The sequence below is a fragment of the Ammospiza nelsoni genome, chromosome 1, assembly GCF_027579445.1.
Source record: "Ammospiza nelsoni isolate bAmmNel1 chromosome 1, bAmmNel1.pri, whole genome shotgun sequence".
Taxonomy (NCBI): domain Eukaryota; kingdom Metazoa; phylum Chordata; class Aves; order Passeriformes; family Passerellidae; genus Ammospiza; species Ammospiza nelsoni.
This window is the reverse complement of record NC_080633.1, coordinates 21,852,293-21,874,880: the sequence shown is the minus strand read 5'-3', so window position 1 is coordinate 21,874,880 and position 22,588 is coordinate 21,852,293. Positions and strand designations below refer to the sequence as shown.

The window sequence follows — 22,588 nt, the reverse complement described above, 5'->3', positions numbered from 1 at the left end:
ATAGTTTAATCCTTTCTGCAACATCCAGTCCTTTCTTCTCTCACTTTTTCTTGTTATCAGCATTCTTTGATAGACTTTTCCTTCTGAAAGCTGAAAGATCTGTCTTTCAGCTACTGTCAGGCTTAACAGGAAGACACTTTTGAATAGTCATTTTCACTTACTTCATCTCTGCAGCCAACTGCTCCCTACTTTGACACAGCACTTAAAGAGGTGGCAGTCTGGTGAGCTCTACTGATGCAAGTATTTTTTATTGTATCCCTCAAATGTAGGGACAAACTTTCTATGTAGGAAACCACTTGCTTTCTACCAAAGCTTACACTGAGGGTTACACAGAAAATTCCAGGACACTGCCCAGTTCTGGTGTTTGCACTTTAACATTGGCTCTGAAGATGAAGTACTTGCAGTGCTGGCCGTACCATCGTTGCTCTAACAAACACAGATAATATGCATCTTTGGAGCAGCTCTAAATGGTCATACGTCTACAATATTTCAAAAAGATAACATCTAAAAGAATAAATATGACAGCAAATTCAAACAAGAAAGAATTACTTTAAGGAAAACAGCATTAATAAAACAACCAATGAAATGTCCCCCTTATGTGCCAACAGCTATCCTGATGGTCTCATCCTGTGATCAACCATTCTTTAGGTTGCTTCTTAACCACTGCAAAATTTAATAGGCTCTCTGCATCATTAGATTCAGCTAGAGAACAGTTCATTTAGTAAGGATAAAATGTTCTTGAATGGCTCTGCTTGTGTCTCAGAGTGGCATTAAAATGCAAGGGCAAAGAAAATGAGAGAAGGGTCATTCTGAACTGTCTGCGGAGATTCTTCCCAAGAAAAGCCAGTTAAGGAAAAAGATGAATTCAAGTAAAAGGTTAATTGACCAGGGAAAACAGGGATGCAGTTATAAGGGGATGCTTGAAGCCTGTAGAAAACAATGGGCTCAGCTGTCCAAGGAAGAAGCATCTCCATGCTGCAGCTAGAAAATCATGAACATTGCCCTGAAGCAAGCCTGATCACATACAGCACAAGAGTTGGGAAGTGCTGATGAAAATTCATGGGCCCCAAGACAGCAAAAATAGACTGATTCAAATAACCCCAACTCATTCACAATGTGCACTTCCTCTGTTGGCAAACTCTGAGGTACTACACACATGAAGTTACAAATTTTAATTATTGTTTGGAAAGGACCTGACACTGTCAACATACAGATTGCATATCTTAATCATCTAAAATTTGAGCTTCACTACAGTTTCTATTCATAACACCAATAACACTATCACTTGCTTGAGCATGTTGCTGTGAATCTGGAGCACTAATGTCAAAGACTACTTACCAAAACCATCTTAAAAAATATTTGTAAAACAGCAGAAAAAAAAAAAAAAGGCAAGCAGTGCTTTCTGTTGTCTCAAGTTTAATGAAATTAGTGACTCCATTTTACAGCAAGACCAAACCACAGGGAAGACCCATTTACATGCAAAAACTTTATTTTGCCATTTCTGCTAATGATAGCTTCAGCCAAATTCCTAGGTAGCATAATGTGACTGAGATAAATACAAGAGGAAATGGGAGCCAACACTGATGCTTCAGAGTGGATTGTTGAACATCAGTAAAACAGCACAAAAAGATTCTGACAAGCTGCTGGCTAGGTATGGATGGCTTGATAGATGGACAGTCATCCGGGGTCTGGCCAGGAAAGGGTTAAGTTTTGGGAGTAGCCTGGAGGAGGCATGACCAGGACCTGGAGGTTACTCTATAACAGCTCACATTATTACCTGAGGCAGGGAAAGGGAAGTTCCTCCCAGCTGAGTAAGTCTGGCAGAGGGAGCTGATATTAGGGAGCTTCCCTGTCCATCTTCCCTTTCTGGTACCCTCTGCAATTAGTATTGTTGCTGTTACTGTTAATTTTCTTATCTCATTGCTGTTTCCTGTAAATTGTTCTTATCTCAACTTGTGATCTTCACATTTTGTACCTTCAATTCTTATTTCCATCCTGTTGCAGGTTGAGAGGGATGGGAAAGCAGGGAAGTAAGCAAACAGTGCATGGTTTAGAGTCACAGTGGGAAAACTAAACCGGGGAGTACCACTCCTAAAGCATGACAGCAGTCTACTGAAATTTTACATCCTGAATATGGAAATTATCTGAGTGGGCAAATTCTTCTTGGAGTAGGAAGGAATTTTGGTTTACAGATTTCTTCAGATAGTATTTGACTGAACCATATCTGGTTCCTTGGGCACCAAATCCAGTTTAACCCAATCTAAGGTAACTACTTCAGCACCACAGGTGCTGAGACAGGGGTGAAGTAAGCTGCTGTGTGGTGTTAGGTCTGAATAGCTCATAGGGCAGCATATGATTGCACAGGAGCAGAGCAACAACTTGACTCTTAATGTGTGCCAATTCACTGTTCAAAATTATGTAGGGTCAATCCAGACTCCAAAGCATGTTTGAGATCCTCCTGAAATCAGTGGAAACAGATTATTTTATTAAAGATGGTAGATTTCATTACATTTTGTATAAAGCTGACAGTAGTGTATGCAACTACAAGTACACGTGTTGCCTTTTCATGTCTTCTTTTATGTGCCATTTCTACATAGTTCCTGTGTTTGCGTGCTGTGTTTTCTCTCTCTTAGGCTATGAAAACAGTAACACAAGCTAGCTCTTATTCTGAAATCTACAGAGCACCTATCAGCATGGATCCAGACCAGGACATGTGGATGTTCCTGAGGATGCTAAACAATTATAAGTGGTGTAGCAGCACTCAGCCTTGCTTGTCCTGCCTGTGTTCAGAATCATTTCTCCCTTCCTCCTTCTGTCATTCTGCCTTTACAGACCACCAAGTGCAACTTGTGGTTTAATTTCAGTGGCTCAGCTGGAGCTTGACAAATGTTGAAACATAAACAAGAAACTGTAATCTTATAAAAGAGCAGGGCATCATGGTCATAGTCCTTAGATTATCAGCAATGAGCAAAACAGCAGAAATTAGGTCTATCTTGTATCAAGCAGACTGCTGCAAAGCTGGCACATTTCTCTTCTCTGAGTGTAGCCAATGCTAATGAAATATTTGCCTGCTAAAATCTTTAAACCATCCTGTCGAACCCACACCCTTTTCCCATTATTTTCTTTGTCTTAGGTTTTAAAAGGGGATGGTTGTGCTAAGTACTTGAGATTTATTTCCTGAGCAGGGTATTACATGTAGGCATCTCAGTCTCACTCCTGCCTGTGTGCATTACCAGTAGGATATAATGCCCTGGGCTGCCCCCTTTATACTCTACACAAAGCCTTGCAAGGCTACAAATGCAATTCTTGTAAATAGTTTGACACTGCACGTCCTGAACACCCACAGAGTTGAGGCAGAAGCTGGAGGGGAAGACACAAACAAAACATTCCTTCAGTTTTGTCTGCCCTTGTTTCACCATTTTTACAGAGGACTGTCGCTTCTTCACCCCATGCTGTCCACCAACAGTTTTACATGTGATTTTGATTTAAAACAAGTTTGTGTTTTCAGCTTGGATTTCTGTTCTTCTCCATGTGGTAGGTTTAGTACTGTAGGATCAGAGCCAGGGAATGTTTCCATCTAAGGTGGCCAAAATAAGTGGTTTTTTTACACAAGTGTTGCATGTTGACACTGTACTTTGGATGTGTGTTAGCTTTCCTCTCTGTTCAGGATAACTCTTTATGCTGAACACTGAAAACAATGCTTGCTTCCCTGTCAACTGGGTGAAGAGCACATCTCACAGACTTGAGAGGAGCCATCTGACACTGCTGAACATCTCACACCTTTGTTATCCAAAGGGTGCCAGAGAATGCCATCTGCCTCAGGCACTGAGATGAGGGTGAAGTCAACCCAAGAGTTACGGACAGAGCCTTTGTTTGCTATTGGAAATAACATCCACACTGGTCTTAGCACAGATGATGTCATACAGTCTTAACTTCATAACCCCTCTTGCAGTTCCATGAAAGTCATTTGTTGCTTATGAAAGTGTTCTTCTGGGGAGGCTTTTAAAAATGTGCCTTTTAAAAAATGTGCCATAGTTAACCTCACTGTAAGTATATAAAATAATTATTGGGGCTTTTGCCACTGTATTTCATTCAATTTGGAATTGCTTCTGATTTTGGTGTTAGTATGTCTTCAAAATAGTCTTTGATTCCTCTGGTGCAAAGCAGAGAGAAGCACATGAAGTAATCTGCTGCTTCACTGGTACTTCCTTATGTATAGATGGGAGTTAGGTTTGACTGGTGCAAACTTCCAGCACCTGTGGTCAAAATTCAGTGCAGGCCAGAGGGATTCTCACAAAGTTATTTTTTTTCTCCCTGGTTCTTTACACATTTCAAAAAATAAAAATAACTTCTCCATAATTTATTCTGCTACTTTAAACAGCAGTAAATTAATTATTATTCTAGTGCTACTGCTTTTGCTGCCCATGATAACCTTCCTTTAGTCTTCAGAAATTTTCTTTACAGAGGCTGAGAAACAGGAATTCTTTTGTCCTCCTACATGTCCCCATCCAACCATTACAGCATGATGTTCTGATATGTTCTCAAAAATGCTCAATATGGAATGTAAAAGCTCCCTCAAGCTTGAAGTCACATTTATAATTACACATTACAAATGTTTATGCAAATATATTTCATAAGGAATATAAGCTTGTTTAAGGTGCTATCAACATGTAATAACTAAAAAAAGGTATAGGCCTTAGTCTGAAACCAATGGTGCTCACTGGAGGACACTGGTCAAACAGTTTAGACTAAAGGCATCCACAGTGAAAGTCCTATCAAATGTTTAAGAAAAGTAAACCATATTTTATTAAACTCCCAAACTGGCTCAAGAATCATACATTTTAAAAAAGCAAATTTCTGCTTATTCTAACTTTGTACTTTTTGCAATAGAAAGTACTTTCATGTTGCACATGAAATTCACCAAGTAAGAGAGTATTATTTACCACAATAATACTTGTAGCAAAAAAATGAAAATTTTCTCTTGAATGAAATAGCTATTAGCAAGGAAATCCAACCAGTTGCATAATATATGGTTGCAACTCTAAGACTATCAAAATGAATGGAAATACTATATATACTATATATACTATAGATGTCAGTGGATTCTGGTTTAAGCTCCATGCTAATTTTCTGTTTGATGCATTTTCATTCTAATGTTTTACTATAAAAGATCCAGATTTTCTTACATTTACCTAATGTTTCACACACCTTTGTATCATGACCCTGTCTTCAAGATCTATGTGTCCAAGACCTATATTCCATGATGATAAAGTCCTTAGAACTACAAATAGGACTCTGTGGCTCTATAGGTTATTGATGGGTATGGGATTACTCATGCCATTAAAACTTAAAGTAAATATCAGCCTGCCTAATTGGAATCCAGCCCTATGTGAATTAAATGAAGGACATATGCTCTATTCTTTAAAATGTATTATCTTCTTTACATAAGCTTTGAAGTGCTAGCTGATTATTAGATATATACTTTTGAAAATTGATTTTAAAAATATTTAAATATTTCTTCCACTACCACCGTTTCATTGTCTGAAGGAAAAGCATAAACCTTTAAATAAATCTTTGGAAGCTTTTAAAACACAACTAGTGATCTTTTTCAGAAGGACCAAAAATATTAAGCTTTGCCCAACTTCAAGGAAATATTTCTTCTTGCAAGTGGAACATCAAAGAACTGGTGCATATAACACATCAAGCTGCAGAGCTGGCAAGCATCCACTGCCATGTCCAGATATGAAAGGACATAAAAGCGTTATCATTTTTCAACATTTTACAGTTGCCGTTACAGGCATTTTGCTGTAAATCATATGCTGCAAATAATAAGCTTTATACTGGCTGGAGTAAGAGAATGAAATGCTTATCTGATCATTTGGTAGATCATCTGACACTTGTTGAGAACAGCAGGCTATCACCTGGAGTAAAGCACTCCAGCCCAGATGAAGGCCCCACTATCAACAGAACTCTGCACATGTGTTTCTGGTATGGAACACATGTTGCAAGAAAATAAAAAGAGCCTGAGTATATCTGTCAGCTTGGTGCCTTTGAACCTTTCTGGATGAATACTGCATTAAGCACCAATCCCCTCTAGTGAAATCAGGGTTCTACTGACGGTGGAGGTTAGAGTCACTGTGCACATAGAACCAAGATTTCACCTTGTGTCTTCCCAGAGCAAGTATCAATCAACCATTCCATCTGTGCATGTACAAAACAAAACTTGAGAGCCTGTATCCTCTAAAATATACTCAAAGTAAGCTCTGAAGTGTATTATTCTGTTGGTTTTCTAAGTAAGACAGTATTTTGTCCCTACTACTGCATCTCAACCGACTGGTATGATGTATTTCCACGATAATTCAACTTGGCAAAGTTTGAACTGAGCTTACCTTTCGAAAGAAGGACTGTAACTGAGGAATATTTATAAAGATGAGAACATTGAGCCTTAAAATTTCAGATTACTCTTATACTAGAATCAATTTTTGCCTTCATATTTTACTTACCTTTATCATTGGCAAAACAGACAAAATATCTTTATCAATGACAAAATAGAGTGAATTTTAACCATGTTAAACCATGTGACTTTTAACCATACGAAACAAATTACTTTAAAGTGCTCCCCAAACTCAATCCTTTGGCACCAGAAAACAATTAAATCAAATTTATGTCTCCAAAATTAATTTTTCATATATTACTACAGAGCCATACAAATCTCGGTCTGCAAATAAGACCAGTGCTTTAGCATATATCATCCATCTATCTATCTATCTATCTATCTATCTATCTATCTATCTATCTATCTATCTATCTATCTATCTATCTATCTATCATCTATCTATATCTATCTATCTATCTATCTATCTATCTATCTATCTATCTATCTATCTATCTATCTATCTATCTATCTATCTATCTATCTATCTATCTATCTATCTATCTATCATCATTTCTGTAAGGATTACCAAGTAAATTTGTATGTTTGCACTTGATGTGCTGTGAGGTGGCAATCCTAGAAATGCATACAGACCTTCCTGAAAATCAGAGCATCAAAGAAGCTTAAAACAGATAGAGAGAAGTTGCTGTAGACAATACACAAGCTTGTGTGAGAAAACTGCTGACTGGGAGAAGAGTGACCTCTCTAAACCTGATGGAAACATGATTCTGGATTTTGCATAAAAATTTCCTCTAGGTTTTTTTACCCCAAACAAAGTAACAAGATACTTGCTTTCACAGTTCTGTTTTCTTTTGGGTGCAAAATCCATCTGAATTGCAATAAAGCAGTCTGCACATTAGTTCAGGAAGAAATTATTTTAAAATGTAATAAGAATCATGTATCATCAACTTCCACAGAAAGCAATGAAGTTATTTCCTTTAGGTATTACTTCAGGAATTTACACTAGAAACACAGGAAAGACCAATCTCAATATTTTCATCTATAAGAACTTTCACAGCTGTGATCAGAGTGACCAAATACATGTGCTTCACACAAAGATGTAATTTTCAGTTACTTACTGCTATGCTTCCCTCAGGGAGCTTTGCTGGTTGCACTTTATATGGCATGCTCTTAACTTCAAAGGAAACATTGGAAGAAAGACTGTAGAGATAATTTTTTCTCTGAAATGATACAAAAAAAGAAATTATTAAACCCCATGTTTATATTTAAAAGCATTATGAAAGATTAGCAGACAAAAAACTCCAGAGCACTGATTTCATAAGTGAAAGATGGTTTCTTTTGGTGAAGAGTGCAGGAATTGAGATCTGTGTGTGCCCATGAGATAAATACAGCATAAAGCTGCAATACAAAGGGCACATGTTCAAAATGGGGAAGAAGGGTTAGATATGCAGAAAGATACATACAGTTGTTTCTCATATTTCTCTCTGAAATTGATGAGTTAAAAGCATGGGTGAAGTTTATGGGGTGTCTGTGTTTTAAACCCTCATCTGCTGAACAAGCTCAACAACCAGCATGGGTGTACTGAGGACATTCACAGGCCTATGTTGAGACCGGGCTGGTAGAGCTTCCTGATGACATCAAAGAAATGGCTGTGCCTTCCCACCAAACAATAGAAGGAACAACCATCTCTGAGCTTCATTTACACAGAATCACAGAACAGTTTGGGTTGGAAGGGCCCTCTGGAGATCAGCTGGTCCAGCTCTTCTGCCAAGGCAGTCTCCTAGACCAAGCTACACTTAGAATGGGATTGATTTCCTATTGCAGTGCAAAAATCCTACTCATCTTGCTTGTCTACTAAGTTGTATCAATGTGAGAGGAATGTACAGCAGCCATTGTTTAACTGGCCACCTAGTAAAATATTTATTTAGCTGTCATTAAGAATTTCAACAAACCCAAAGATGTGCAGACAAAATGTGCAATTGATTTTCTGGGTGACACTACATGGCAACTCATCTTGTATATCCCTTCCCATGCAAATCTGGGGTAGTGATTTGGATCTTTGAAAGTGCTTCAATATTCTCTGAGAAGCTTTAGATTGTTAAGTGCTAATATGGTCAATGGAATTCAGAGGGCTAGGAGTGATGACTGTTACATCTTTTTTCTATATTATTATTATGCTCCTAGTTTTTCTACCATTCTTAATCCTTTATGAAATATGATGATCAGATTTCAACACAATATTTGACTGATGATTTACAGAAAGACAGAGCCTTGTAAGTAAAGCAGTCTTTTATTTTGTCAACAGCTTTTTTAGTCCAGCATATTTGGAACACTGTTGTCACTTCCTGAATCTCCTTCTGCAAAACCTTCTCATTCCTTCTATTCCTCACACATTTAGGAGTTCTTCTCCATTGAAAAGATTTGGTTCCTTGTGATTGTTCAACATCTTTTCCTCAGTTTTTCCCTGTAGTTTCCTGTTGCATTAAAAACATAAACCCTCTCAAAGAACTGCTTTTCCTCTTTCAGCTGTTTTTTTGAGCCAAGATTGAGGTAAAAAGACCCCTTGATAATCTGGGCTACTATTTCTTTCCTCTGCTGATGGAGAAAGGTTTATTTGTGAAAATGACCTGAAATAAGCATAATATAAGCCTGGCAGCCAACGTGGATGCATTTGAATGACCATGGCCCAAACCAAAGTTTTTACAGAACTGCTGTGGTTGGAGAGCATATTTGGAATTTGTTTCTTCCAAGCACAGGCACAGTAGAATCAACTAGAGCAGTATGCTCATGACCATGTCCAGTTAGTGTTTGAATATCTCCAAGAAAGGAAACTCCACAATCTCAAGAAGCAACGTATTCCAGTTTTTTACTACCCTCCAAGTAAAAAAGGGGTTTGTTAATGTTTAAATGGAGTTTCCTGTATTTCAATTTGTGCTTCCTCCCTGTTCCTTGATATTGAGAAGTGTGTTCTTTACCCCCACCAATCATGTGTTTACAACTGCTGATGAGATCCCTCCTGAGGTTTCTCTTCTCTAGACCAAACACTCCCATCTCTCTCAGCCTCTCCTGGTATATCGAATACTCCAAACCCTTAATCATCATTGTGGCTTTTAGCTGGACTTGTTCCAGTATATCCACTATCCAATCGTCTCAGGGAGCCCAGGACTGAACTCCAGGTCTGTTTTATCAGTGCTGAGTACAGAGGGAGAATTAATTCCCTTGGTCTGCTGGCAACGCTCTTCCTAATGCAGCCCAGGAGGTTGTTGACTTTCTTTCCTGCAAGGGCACACACAGTGGCTCATGGTCAACTCTGCATCCCACAGGACTCCAAGATCTTTTGCCAGAGCACTGCTTTCCAGCTGGTTGGTTGCATCAGTACATAGGATTATTCCTCTTGTGGTACAGAACTTTGCATTTCCCTTTGTCACCCTTTATGAAATTCCTGCCAACTCACTTCTCCAGCCTGTTGAGGTTCCTCTGAAGGGCAGTACAAACAACTGGTGTATCAACCACTCCTTCCACTTCACTACCATCTGCAAATTACCAGGCTATCAAGTTGGTAAGCATGATATCCCTTCTGTAAATCTATCCTGACAGCTTCCAGTCATCTTCCTGTCCTTGAGATGTTTGCAAAGGTCTTCTGCATTTTTTTCTCCATCACCTTCTCTTCTCAAGGATTGAAATAATGCTGACTGACCTATACTTCTCTGAATCCTCTTTGAAGACAGGTGTTACCATTTGCTTTCTTGCAGTTTTTAAGGACCATGAACTTTCAAAGATAATTGAGAAACGTCTGACATTCTCATTGCCCCTCCCTCAGGACTTCTATGTGTATTCCATCAGGTTTTATTGACTTTTGTACATCTGATTTGTTTAAATGTTCCCCTATCCTTATATCCCTCTGCTGAAGATAAATGTTGATAGCTGCAAATTTCCTCTCTGGTTCCAGAGACCTTGGTTTAGTGTATGCAGATTTTCTCCATAAAGACAAAAGTGATGGAGGGAGGCCTTGGGTAAGTCAGCCTTTTCTATGTCCCATTCAGCAGAAGACCCATATTTTCCTTTGTCTTCTTTTGGCTGCTGATATACTTATAGAAGTCTCTTTAATGCCTTTAAATCCCTTGCTAGGCTTAGGTGGGCTTCTGATTTCCCATCTCTGTCCCTGCATTCTCAGACACTCTCTACATTCCTTATCCAACCCCTGCACAGGGTCAACTGACTCTGCTTCCACCTCTTTTATGTTTCACAGAATCATATAGATTGGAAAAGACCTCCAAGATGATTGAGTCCAACCTTTCACCTATCACCATCTTTGTATGTCTGAGTTGTACCAAGATGGCAAAATCACTTGTCAAGATGGACAGTTCTTGAGCTTAAAGGATGATGATCCTGGAGAATCAGTAGTTCTACTGGACTTCTTTTTCTTTCAGGATAATCTCCCATGGACTTCTTCCAAACAGATCCCTGTAAAGGAGGGTGTTCTCCTGAGCTCCAGGGTTGTAGTCCTGGTATTTGCCTTGTCCATTCAGTCTCCTTTTAAAAAAGTAATTTTCTCTCCGAATATGTGAGGGTGATAAAAAGCCAGCACATTTATTGCCTTCTGGAACTAATTTGGCTATGCCATAATTTTGTTCTTTTAAAATATTGAGAGCAGCTGAATGGTTATTATCAGAAAATTTAACCTCTCCTTGGGGCCTATACTAGGAAAGAGCAATACTAAAAAATCTGTCTCAAACAACTACACAGCCATAGTCAAATCAGCTACATAACACAGATAGCATCAAATGAAAGGGAACTATCAGTATCTATATATTTCTATCAATTGTGTTTGAAATGAAAAATTTGGCTTACTAAATAAGTAGTTTTATACACATTCATGGTGCTGATCATCTATGAGGTGATATTCAGAAAAAGAACTTCTCTTTATCACATTAATTATTTTCCATTTCCAGACTCAAGACATTCTTGGTATTTTATTCTTCAGCACTAGATTCCTCCTCCCACAAAATCTCAGCATGTTTCTGTGACTGTGCATTCAGAAAAAAAGCCTGAAAAAAGCCTTATACTTTCAATCCTAAGCAATTATTATCAAGCAGGATTCTGGATATGATTATATGATTTATAAACATAATCTGTAATGGAGAGAGCAGAATATGTTATATTATTGAAGAAGCAGACATCAGACATTGAGCTGGATTGGCTAAGGTACAGTAAAGGCATTAACTCTGTTGAAACCTCCTATAAAGGAAACAGCAGTAATGGAAATATAAAGCCTTTCACCTACTATACATGGCTCATTTCATTTTCAGCTTGTATCAGCAACATGAACATCAGAGGAGGGTACTTCCTGTGGATGAGTGCTTGGCTTGGGTTAATAAGCTTGGGTTGTGACCACAGCTATCAGCTCGTCTCAACCCTTGATTAGCTCCTGGAAATGCTGGAAAACAGGAATGGAGACTATAAAAGACTAGAGAGTTATTTTCCTGCATTTACAGAATGATGTGTTTGTGGCAAAGGACTTGAAAACAATGACTGTGGTCAACATTGGCTGTAAACAGGATTTTTACTTGTCCTAACACCTTTGAGATACAAGCAGCTGTCTTTCCTACAGCTTTTTCTATAATTCTCAAGTCAATTGTGAGAAAGAGCATTTCTTTACCATATCATTTTTAAATAGCATATGTTTAAATATTCAGTATTTACTGGAAACTGCAGGACTTGTGGTTTGAAATTCAAGCTGAGGATTTAATCATGGCTCAGAGGAAGGAGAAGAAAGAATCTGGTATTTGTGTCAGTGCTTAATGATCAACAGTAGAGAGCCCAGCCTTAACTACACTGGTCTTTTGTGGTTCCCCTTGTGTTAGAACAAGCAGAAACTGATCTTGTGCTTGTTGCTGAAACAGTAGTTTGCCATATTCTGGGAAGCAGGCAAAACATGGCCATCCCCTGTGTTGCCTGGGTAGCAGATCCTGTTGATATACTTATTAAAGCTTCTCTCTCTACATGCTTTTGTTTCACAAATAGATTTTTGAATTGAAGCCTTTGTTTTCTTTAAAAGTTGCAAGACAAAAAAAAAAAAAAGCCAGAAATGAAGGAAAGTGTTCTCAATAAATATTGAGTTCAGTGTTTTCCTACATACAATTGAGACCAAAATAATGTGAGAAGTGATTTGAAAATCTTTCAAATCTACAATTTGAAAGACAGTTCACCAGGCTCCAGTGGGATGCTGCTGCTTTCTGCAGAAAGCTCAAGCACAGACCTACTGACCCCCCAAAGCATCTCTAAGGCATGTGGGCATCCTGGTCAGAGAGCACACTGAAATGCAGGAACAATTCTGGATCCCAGGGAGCTAGACTGAGGGCAGGAGGAACAAAATCTTTAGCTTAAAGACTGGCAGATCATTGCTGTTCTGCAGGTTTGAAGAGTTGAGCTACTGGAGAGAGTCCCCAGAATGACTCTGCTCCACTGCCTCTACGAAGAATTGTTCAGGCTCTTGGAAATCTTTTTTTCCTTTTTTTTTTCTGCTTAGATGTAGCCCAGTGACATCTCCCTAGCTGAAATGCACATGGCTCCCCTATGGCAAGCTGCACACCGTGGTGGTATTTTTATCCCAAGAACTTACAACTTTTGCACATGGAGTTCAGTGCTATTACAACAATTTTGGCACTGCTTGATTAACATTTGTTTCCCTTTGTATCTGCTGGAGCCTGGCACACTTTAGAGACAGGAGGATAAGCAATACCTTTTAAATACATGCTTTGGGAATTCATTAGCTTGCTTTCTTTGACCAATACCTCCCAAAACATGAAGTGCTGCCAATAGAGAGTAGAGCTCATACAACTACTTCTTCTTAATAATTTGTTTAAAAATGTGCATGTGACTCTGTACACATGGTAAATTGTATTTGCGCCATTTGCGGCAAGAGGATATCTCCACCCAAACATAGCTGTGACCAAAGAAAATACTCTGAAAAATCAACACATCCTTCTCTTTATCATTATATTCTTACATTTCACATATTGTATTTTTTACATTCATTTTGACAGCCTATTTTAGGTTATAATGGAGGCAGCTGTTTTGTTGTGATTCCAAAATATTTCTATATAAAGATTATAATGGTTATCAATCTAAGATGTTTATTTCTTCATATACCTAACATTACCTATACTGTAGCACATCTAGGAAGAGTCTCATGTTCTGCTTTTGCTAACACTGAAAATATTTTAAATAAAAATGAATTAAAACAAAACTAGCCAATACCCAAAAGACCTCCAGGTAGTTCAGCCCCATGCAAAGGTCTCTTTTTTTTCTAGACTTCATTGCATATAAACAATCAAATAGAATATAATATAATTTTTTTGGCCACAACCAAAGTTTTTGGTTTTACTTGTTTTTTCAAATAGCAATAGTGTTTTGATGCAACTGAAAATTTTGTTGATGACTTCCTCCTTTTGTTATTATATGTGCCTTGAAGGGCAGCACATAAAATTTCTGGCTTTTAATTCTCAGTCTGGATTAAAATAATCTACTTAAACTTCCATATATAGCTTATATATGGAAACGAATGAGGGCACAAGATGTCTCTCTCACTAATCTTTCTGTTTCACCACTTCCTTCCACACACAGGGAATTTAGGTTAGCTGCAGAATTATTCTTTGAAAATACTAAGCAATCTTCCCTTGACTTAGATGTTTTCTAACGGACACAGAACAGACACAGAAAGAGGTTCTGGGCTGGAGGATGCTAAGGATAGAAATTATTGTTCCTTGGGGTCATATTCCACTTACAGATCGAATAATTGCTCCCATAGTAAAGATGAGAGGAAGAAAAGTGAACAAATAAAGGACCTTGTACAAGAGGATCTCTCACCTGTCTCACATCACCTCCACCAGTTCTGTTCTGAGCTCCAAGCCTCTGCCAGCACACATGTCCTGCAGCCTGTGTGGCCCCACTGCACAACTATCTGCATTCTTCCTCTAATGGCCTTTGTGCAGCTGAACTGAATCCTTACCACAAAAGCATTACCTGACCTAGAGAACTTCTACGACACTAAAGAGGCTCTGAGTTCACCAGTAATAAAATATGGAAATTCTCAACAAAATCTCTCATTAGAACGTGCACTCCAACAGTGGTGACAGCTCTGGGTTCCAGGCAATGAAGGCAAAGGTGGATGCCAGGACTAGGAGAAATTGTAGTTGATGGTACAAACAAAGGTGTTACATCATGGTCTTCCTCATTTTCTACACCCTTCCAGACCTCTCAATTTCTTTTTATATCCTTGGTGCAGCTTCAGCAGAAGGGAACACCATCATTTTATAAAGCAGGGATGTGGGGCCTCTCAAGCTGAGTGTGAATTGAATTTGCGTCTTCCAGTCCTGAATTCCCTAATCATTGGACTGTCAGCTCTCGCTTCTGGCAATTAATATGGAATAAACCAAGTCCTCTTCAAGTCTTTAATCTAATTTTATAGGTGCCTTCTAAATAATTTTTGGATTTTGTGTTCAAAAAGGGTGAACATATTCCTCCTAAATCCTGATTTGGGTGCCTATCCTCCTGATAAGAAACAGCCCTCATGCACCAACCTGATGGTTAATGCAGGTCACTTTGTCTGAGGTATCTCCTTTTCTCCATGTGTTGAACATAGAGCTTAGGTATTTAGTTTCAGGTTTTGGATACCAGTCAGGCAGTTAAGAGTGTTGCAGCACACATCACCATTAATATGCCAAGCACATATTTCCATTTTTATGCATGTAAAAAGAAAAAGGATCAGTGCGCATTTGGAAACATTGAAATAATGAGTATTTAACAGAGAAGCCAAAATATGACTTTGAGTACCAAGAGAGCACCAAAATACAGTGGTGCTTCTCTTGCTTTTCAACTTTTTCTGATTAAAACTAGATTTTCCTCCCTTCTAACTATTAAAATTCGTGTGATCAGGAGTGCCAAATTCACATATCTGGAATTGCCAAAACATCAAGAGAGAAACAATACAATTATATTCAGTAATATTAAAAGAAAATACAATAAACTTCAAACTTCCTGGGAACCTTACACATCCTCTGTGGTTTTGTAGATTACTGCCTCTCCTACCTCTCCCAGAAGGAGATTTGTATCATTATGAGAAATTTTCAGTACAGGATGAAACAGTAGCTAAGAATGCACTGAGTTCCATATCCCACAATGTTTTAAGTTCCAAAGAGCTCAGAGCCTCAAGGTTGTTACAAATCAGACAGATTATAAAGCTTCATCACTTAGAAATGCATTTTCAAAACAGATGTTTCACTAGCCAACTCTGAGTCTTATACTAAAAAATACCCATCCATGCAAATACTGGACCAGATCCCCTTGGGTCTCCCTCAGATGACTCAGAAATATGATCAGAGAAACAGGGACATAATGGAACACAACATAACATAACCATGTAAGGTTGTTTCTGTTTTGAACAATCAGGCTATTATTTGCGAGATCAGCAAGTCTGAATCCAAAAGTCAGCTTTACTAGAGAGTTCATATTTACAGCCAGACTTTGAAGTTACTCCAAAAATGTATGTGATTCTTCTTGGCCTTTGCACAATGTCTGTCTCTATCTTTGCTGGCTGGTTGGGAAATTTGTGCTGCTTTATTTATTCAAATGTGTCTAATCACTGCACATCATTTAGCTGTTATTTGTTATGGGAGTTTGGGTTTTAAGGTTACAGGTTACAACTGTCAGGAGACAAAAGGGTCAGCTGTTGTCAGTTAAACTAAGTGGAAGAGGAAGGAGTCACTCAATACATGACAGGTCTTTTGTGGCAACAACATACACATGTTTGCCCATACAACTTCAGTGAAAAACATTAATTATTTCATCCTAGCATAAATTAATCACTTCCAATAAAATCCTTCTCAGGTTTGCATTAGCATATCTATAAGAAGAAAAAACATCCTAACACTGTGTTCTTGGCTTTAATGAGCACAAAAAAATTCTTCTGCAAATCATCATGTCTTCATTTAAATTATAACACAGTTGAGTAATGTTGCATGTCACCATTATTCTGATTTCTTTGGCACATGAAAACTTTTACATTAACTTTTACATGAACTGCAATGCTTCTCTAGAGACTTTTACCCTAAGTTTCTTTACAAAAGCATGACAGTAGGGTTCAGTCTGGCCCTTCCTGAGTCACAATAATCTCATCCTGATTATTTTAACTGCATTTTAATCCTCAATTGGAATCTGCAGATTTCAGCCTAGTTAACAACAGTTGCAGAATTACTAAGAGCAGATTGTGCCCTTTTTAGGAAACTAATTATGTTCTACGGTCTTTTATGGTGATGGTTGTGTAACTGTTAATTTTAAAAGGGGCTGTGAAAACGGGAACTGTTTTGAGATGAGTGGAAGGAAGACAACTAGACCCTAGGACACTATTTACTGTCTCCAAATTTGCATGTGAAATAAAGATCATGTTATTCTGGCATATAATTAGACATAAATGGGAGGATGCAACAGTTCTCTGGGAATTACCTTTTTCTACTTAGGAAAAAAATTCTGTTGCTTTGAGTGGAGTTTTTCTGATTCTTAACAAGAATTGCAAATTACTATTGAAAGGACACAGAAATGTTTACAGGGAAAAGGTAAAATCACAGCCCATAAAAAGTCTTGTTTGATAGCAAGGGTATGTAAGGCCAGTGGAGTAATCTGGTAGGAGTGTTTCCCACGAGGTCTTTCAACCCAGTGAATCTACAGGATGGCTCACCCTTATCCTTGCCCACGAGCTGGTGTAACATTCCATCTCTGCCTGGAGCTCCCTGAGTGAAGGGAGGTGCAGGCAGAGCAAGCAGATTTATTGAAGAGCAAGGAGGAGCTAAAGGGACTGCAGCATTGGCATTGCCTGGTGTATTTGTACACGCCCAGGTCCCAAGGCCCAGCTTTGACTCTTCTCCCCATCCAGATCAGACAGAGAGAGGTTTCAAATCAGCTGGATAATGCATCCTCTGAAGATACTTCTCTGTCTTGTCACTGTCTACAGAGTTAGCAACCAGCTTTTCCATCTAACTTTAGATTACTAAAATTTCATAAAATGAGTTCCACTGCTCTTGCATTAAACATGGCACTGAATTTCATGCAGTTACACTTGTTCTGAACCTAAGTCAGTCCAACTAAAGTTAAACCCCAGAAAAAGATTGTTTTTACTAAGAGTTATCCAAAAAAGGGAGATTTTGTGTCCTCTGTGGCTAGTTTATTTCAATTGTTACCTATCTCCTGTCACAGCCAAAAACTCAGAGAAACTGTTTCTCATTAATTTTGTTTAATCTCTTACAGATCTTTATTGACATATCCTAAACTAGACTTAGGAAAATCCTAATGAGGCTAATTTCCACTGAAATAGCTGTAAATAGACTAGAAACTTCATCTAAACATCTGTGCACAGGATTTTTTCACAAGACCTACTTTTTGGCCCTTTCAGAGTTAATTGTATTTCACCAGCAGAATGATGAGGAGAAAGACTTGACTGGATCTGGAATACATCAGGCTCAGTTCCCAGTAAGGAAGGTAGCTAAGGGAGTTTTATCTTTTGCTTGGTGAAGAAAATGATAAAGATCCTCTGTGTTATTGCTTGCCCACTGCAGTGCTCAATATTGTCATATATTGTTCCAGTAAAGGATAATATCTCTGCCTCTCTCTGTGTGTTAGGAACAGACAACAGAGAATCAGTGCAGTGAAGTTCTTACCTGAGCTTAAGAGGGACTAGCCTGTGTGAGCTTGTCCAGCAGCCTCTTAATGAAATTGGAAAAAAATGGAATCAAATGCCCATTCTATTTCCCAATAGATATGTTTCTTCTATAGCTGCAGGGATGTTTACAGACTGGTACTTTCTGCCCTTTGCAAAAGCTTGCACCAAATGATGTCCATCCCAATTCACAGATTTGAAAGGACAAAGACACATCCAAACTGTCATGTTTTTGGGCTTAAATTGGCACCAGACCTTGCCTTTTTTTGCACTAGCAGATGACTCACTCAGCAAACCTAAATGAAGTACATCCATTCTAGAGTATCTAGACATATCTAACATTTTTAAAATATGATTTCTATTAAAAGCATTTTATTTGTGTTAATGGAACTGAAGAAAGGATATGAAAGTTTCTTGGGATTGATTGTTCATAGAAATAAAATGTACGGACAAATCAGGAATTTGTTCACTTAGTCTCCGAAAGGATGAGAGACTTTGTTACTGGGCAAGACAGAAATATTTTGTTCAAGCAAGGCCAGACAGTGAGGACAGAACTTAAGTGCTCTTCAGTCACAGTGGTCCTACAACAGCTTTTGGAGAAGAAAGACAGAATGTGACCTGGCCTCCTGACAGATAGGTAGAAAAACCTTTAAAGTCATCCTTTCAAGTAACCACTGCCATAGTCCTGTACACCAAGAGAGACCAATGACCTCCCAAAAGTTTGCACCCATTATGGATTTGGTTAGCTACTGAGCTGGCATTCAACTTTCTGGAAATATTATCCTATCTGCTCTCATTTCTCCAGGAAAGCAAGTGAGGATGAATTTCTTTGGTCTACTTTCATATTTGAGGGAAGGGGGAAATTAACTTCAAAGGCATGAGGAGCTTAATTTAAAGCTGTAAACTGAAGATCCTCAATTCTTCTCTTGCTAGGGTAAGAGGTACCCTGCATATAAAGAATTCCTCTCCCACAGCTGTAGGGAACACAGGAAAGCTTCTTACATTCCAGACAGAAAGACTGGAAAATCCTGAATTCCTTGAGAAACAAGCCAATAATAAATCAGCTTGATCAAGACAGGAGATGCAGGTATTTCTTAATAACAGCAAATGGAATTATAAATTTCTCAGTGTATTTTCCATTGTTAAAGGTATGACAATTGCATAGTAAATACAGACACAAGGCCAGCTATGAGGTAACAGCTTACAGTAAAATCCCTCTGCCTTACAAAATCATAGAATAATTTGGGTTGGAAAGAAACTTTAATTGAAGATGTCCAGGCTGCCATAAGCCTGGACATCTTCAATTGGTCCAAGCTGCTCAGAGTCCAATCTGACCTTGAATGTTTCCAGGCATGGGACATCTGCCATCTCTCTGGGCACCCTGTTGCAGCATTTCACCACCCCCATTTTGAAACACTTCTTTCTTGCATCTAAATAGATGCACTTGTAGTTGAAAACCATTACCCCTTGGTTTTTTTCAACACGCCCTGCTAAAAGATTTGTTCCCATCTTTCTCAGAAGACCCCTTGAAGTACTGGAAGGTGCTATAAGCTCTTCCTGCAGCCTTCCCTTCTCCAGGCTCAACAACCCCAGCTCTCTCAGCCTTTCCTCACAGGAGAAGTGTTTTATTCTTCCAGTCATCTTGGTGGCCCTCCTCTGCCCTCACTCCAACAGGTCCTTTTATGCACTGTGAATATATATCTGAGAGCAGAAGTTGGAATACAAGAATTTGCAAAGAGAAGTTTTATTTTTTTCCATCATCTACACTGCCCCTTTTAGCAGTAAGACAGATTGTCACTACATGAGTGTCATGTATCATATGAGCTTGATGCATACTACTCTTCCCTAGATTAATAGAAAATGAATAACAATGAATGTTTAAGCTGGACATAGTGTACATGATACACTCTTTGGCTCCAAGAAAAACCTTCCATTGGAAAAGAGGTTATAAATGCAGAACATTTGGGTCAGTCCAGGAAAGCAGAAACAAAACTAGGAGAGGTACTTAAAAATAATCTTGGAATCTTCAAGTAGGATTCAGGACATAAATCTGAGAAGGAGTGATAGCAAGAAAAAAAAGTAAGCAGCATCCAAAAAACCTGGACAGGAACCAGTGAGATGTTATCTTCAAAGAAAATGGTAACAAGAAGTATTTACATTTGCCCCATTTAATTTATGAATTTTTATTTTAAAATATCTGCTCAAATAAATTATTATTTTATGTGTATGGAAAGAGATGTTTGTGTGTATTACCTCCAGGAATGTTTGTGCCCAGAGCCGGGACCTGATTTTTAGTGCAGCACTCTTTCCTCTTTCCAGCTGTCCCACAGTGCATGAAATTAGGACACACTTCACATTTGTACAGTTCTGAGCAAAAAATAAAGGGAAGTCATACTTATGTTTTGAAAACAAAATCATTTTCAAATGCTGTAAATAAGCAAAAACAAATAAACTTTCCTTAAAGAGCTAAATAGTTTGAAATCAGTAATTTTATCTAATATATATGAGATACCCCATGAGTCATTGAGATAATTCTAAACCAAGGAGCAGATTCTTTTTTAATCACCAGTGAATACAAACACCTACCTATAGTAAAGAAAATAAAAGTAATAATTTTCAACAGTGTCTGCTCTGAGGAACCCTTAAAATGTCCAGGCACTTACCAATCCTTTGAAGCACGTGCTTTTTTCTCACCTATCAATCATTTTATGATTTCATTTTTAGGTTTTTTTCTGTTCTGTATGCATTAAGTGTTTATTTATATTGCTAAATCTTTTCCCTTTTCTAACTCTCCTGGCTTTCCCACCGATATTTACATCATAGCAGCCAGAACATTTGCTGAGATTCATTAGTTGCTTTACTTGAAGCTTACTGTCCATGAACCATTCCTGATGAACAGTGATTCTGGCCCATACACAAGGCTGAAAGCAAAAGCCAAACATTGCAACTCAAAACTATATACTCCTGAAGTCTGCCAAAAGAATGTCACACTAAAGGTTAAAAGCTGACTGGAAGCCACTGAAGGGAATGAGCAGAGTCTCATGGGGTAACCACAGGAATTATGTGGTTGTTTAGGGCATAAAAAGGAAAAATGATCCCATAAAAAATGATTAAATGTTTGTGGAAAAAATAAAAAATGTTGTATATACAAATGGGTTTTATCTGAAAAGTTTTGTTTGACTCAGGGGAAGGCTGAGGATTTAATTGATTCCTATTTTTTTAACAAAGCAGAGAATCCCTCCCATGACAGAAGGCCTTGTGACCTCAAAAGCAAAGCTAAGTTTTCAAAAGTAAGTTTATTCCCTAGTGAGAGTGCGAATGCACTACCAATACCCAATCTTCAGGAAATGAGATGATGATGCATGGAACAGGTCTGAAAACACTCTTAAGGAATCTTGTATCTTTACAGACAGCTTTCCTCACAAATCTATGTCTTATTGGAGGATAAGCAGAAGCTGTATGCTTAATTGCTGCTTTCTATATCTGACTGAAAATGAAACTGTAAACCCTGGAGCTTGCAACTATAAACTTTTTTTTAAAAAAATTAATATTTTAAAGCATCTGTTTATTTGGCTTTAAACATCCTCCAAACAGATTTATTTATTTTGCAGGAAGGAGAAGACTTGTTTTCATTAATCATAGTGGTCAAAAACACACATTAGCAAAACAAATCATTAGTATGCAAAAAAAGTCTACTTTTGGCTGACGTTTTAGGACCTGAACACATATTTCTGTTTTTCTGAGTAATGTATTTAGCCTGTAGTGATTTTCAGAACAATATAACATTGGAACTAATGGAAAAGAAACCAAATATTTAATCAACAGTATAAATAGAATAAGAGGTTCTCAGAACATTTTGTCTCTTTGTGAAAATGCTTTGATGAAAATGAAAATAACTTAAAATTTATTTAAAAAATTACAATTTTAAGCATAGAATTATCTTTGGCCAATCAGGCTTTTCAAGAGCAACATTCATTTTTCCATGTATACTTCCAATATGTCAAATATAAAAAAATTATACATCAGCAGTAACTAATGCTGAAGGCATTAGTATTGGGACACCTTCTAACTGAACCAATGACATTGCTTTTCTATGCTTACCCTGGGAAAGTCTTGCTATATGTGGTAAGCACTGCACCCAATCCTATCCTAATTTGTGCTGACCAAAAGCATATTTTACTAGAAGACTGCTCATCAAAGTGTCAATTTCATATTACTGAGTACCCCACCAAATATATTTGCTCCATCTACATCAAGCAGGAGAAAATTCTCTGCTTCATATTTTAAGGTGCAAACACAGTGCATACTTCAGAACTTTGTTAACCACTTCCAGTTGCTGCAGTCATTTTTATGTTGGCAGCCTATGAGCCTGGTCACTCAGAAAGATGCTTGAAAATTAAGATATCACTGAAGAATGGATTAAGTGTTCTGTGATATTGACTGGCGTGTCTTTGAAAGGCCTGGCATTTTTCCTTCAGACACAG

At 38.0% G+C, this 22,588-nt stretch overlaps 1 protein-coding gene across 1 annotated transcript in view; it reads right to left on the bottom strand.

Moving 5' to 3' along the window:
* The window catches only part of ITGA8 (integrin subunit alpha 8), a 111,381-nt gene that overhangs the window by 5,241 nt on the left and 83,552 nt on the right, over nucleotides 1–22,588 (bottom strand). Inside the window, exons 27-28 of the mRNA XM_059477303.1 lie at nucleotides 20,358–20,471; nucleotides 7,513–7,614 (exon numbers count right to left, since the gene is read on the bottom strand). Of these exons, the coding sequence (XP_059333286.1) occupies nucleotides 7,513–7,614; nucleotides 20,358–20,471 (216 nt within the window). The remainder of the gene's footprint in view (nucleotides 1–7,512; nucleotides 7,615–20,357; nucleotides 20,472–22,588) is intronic.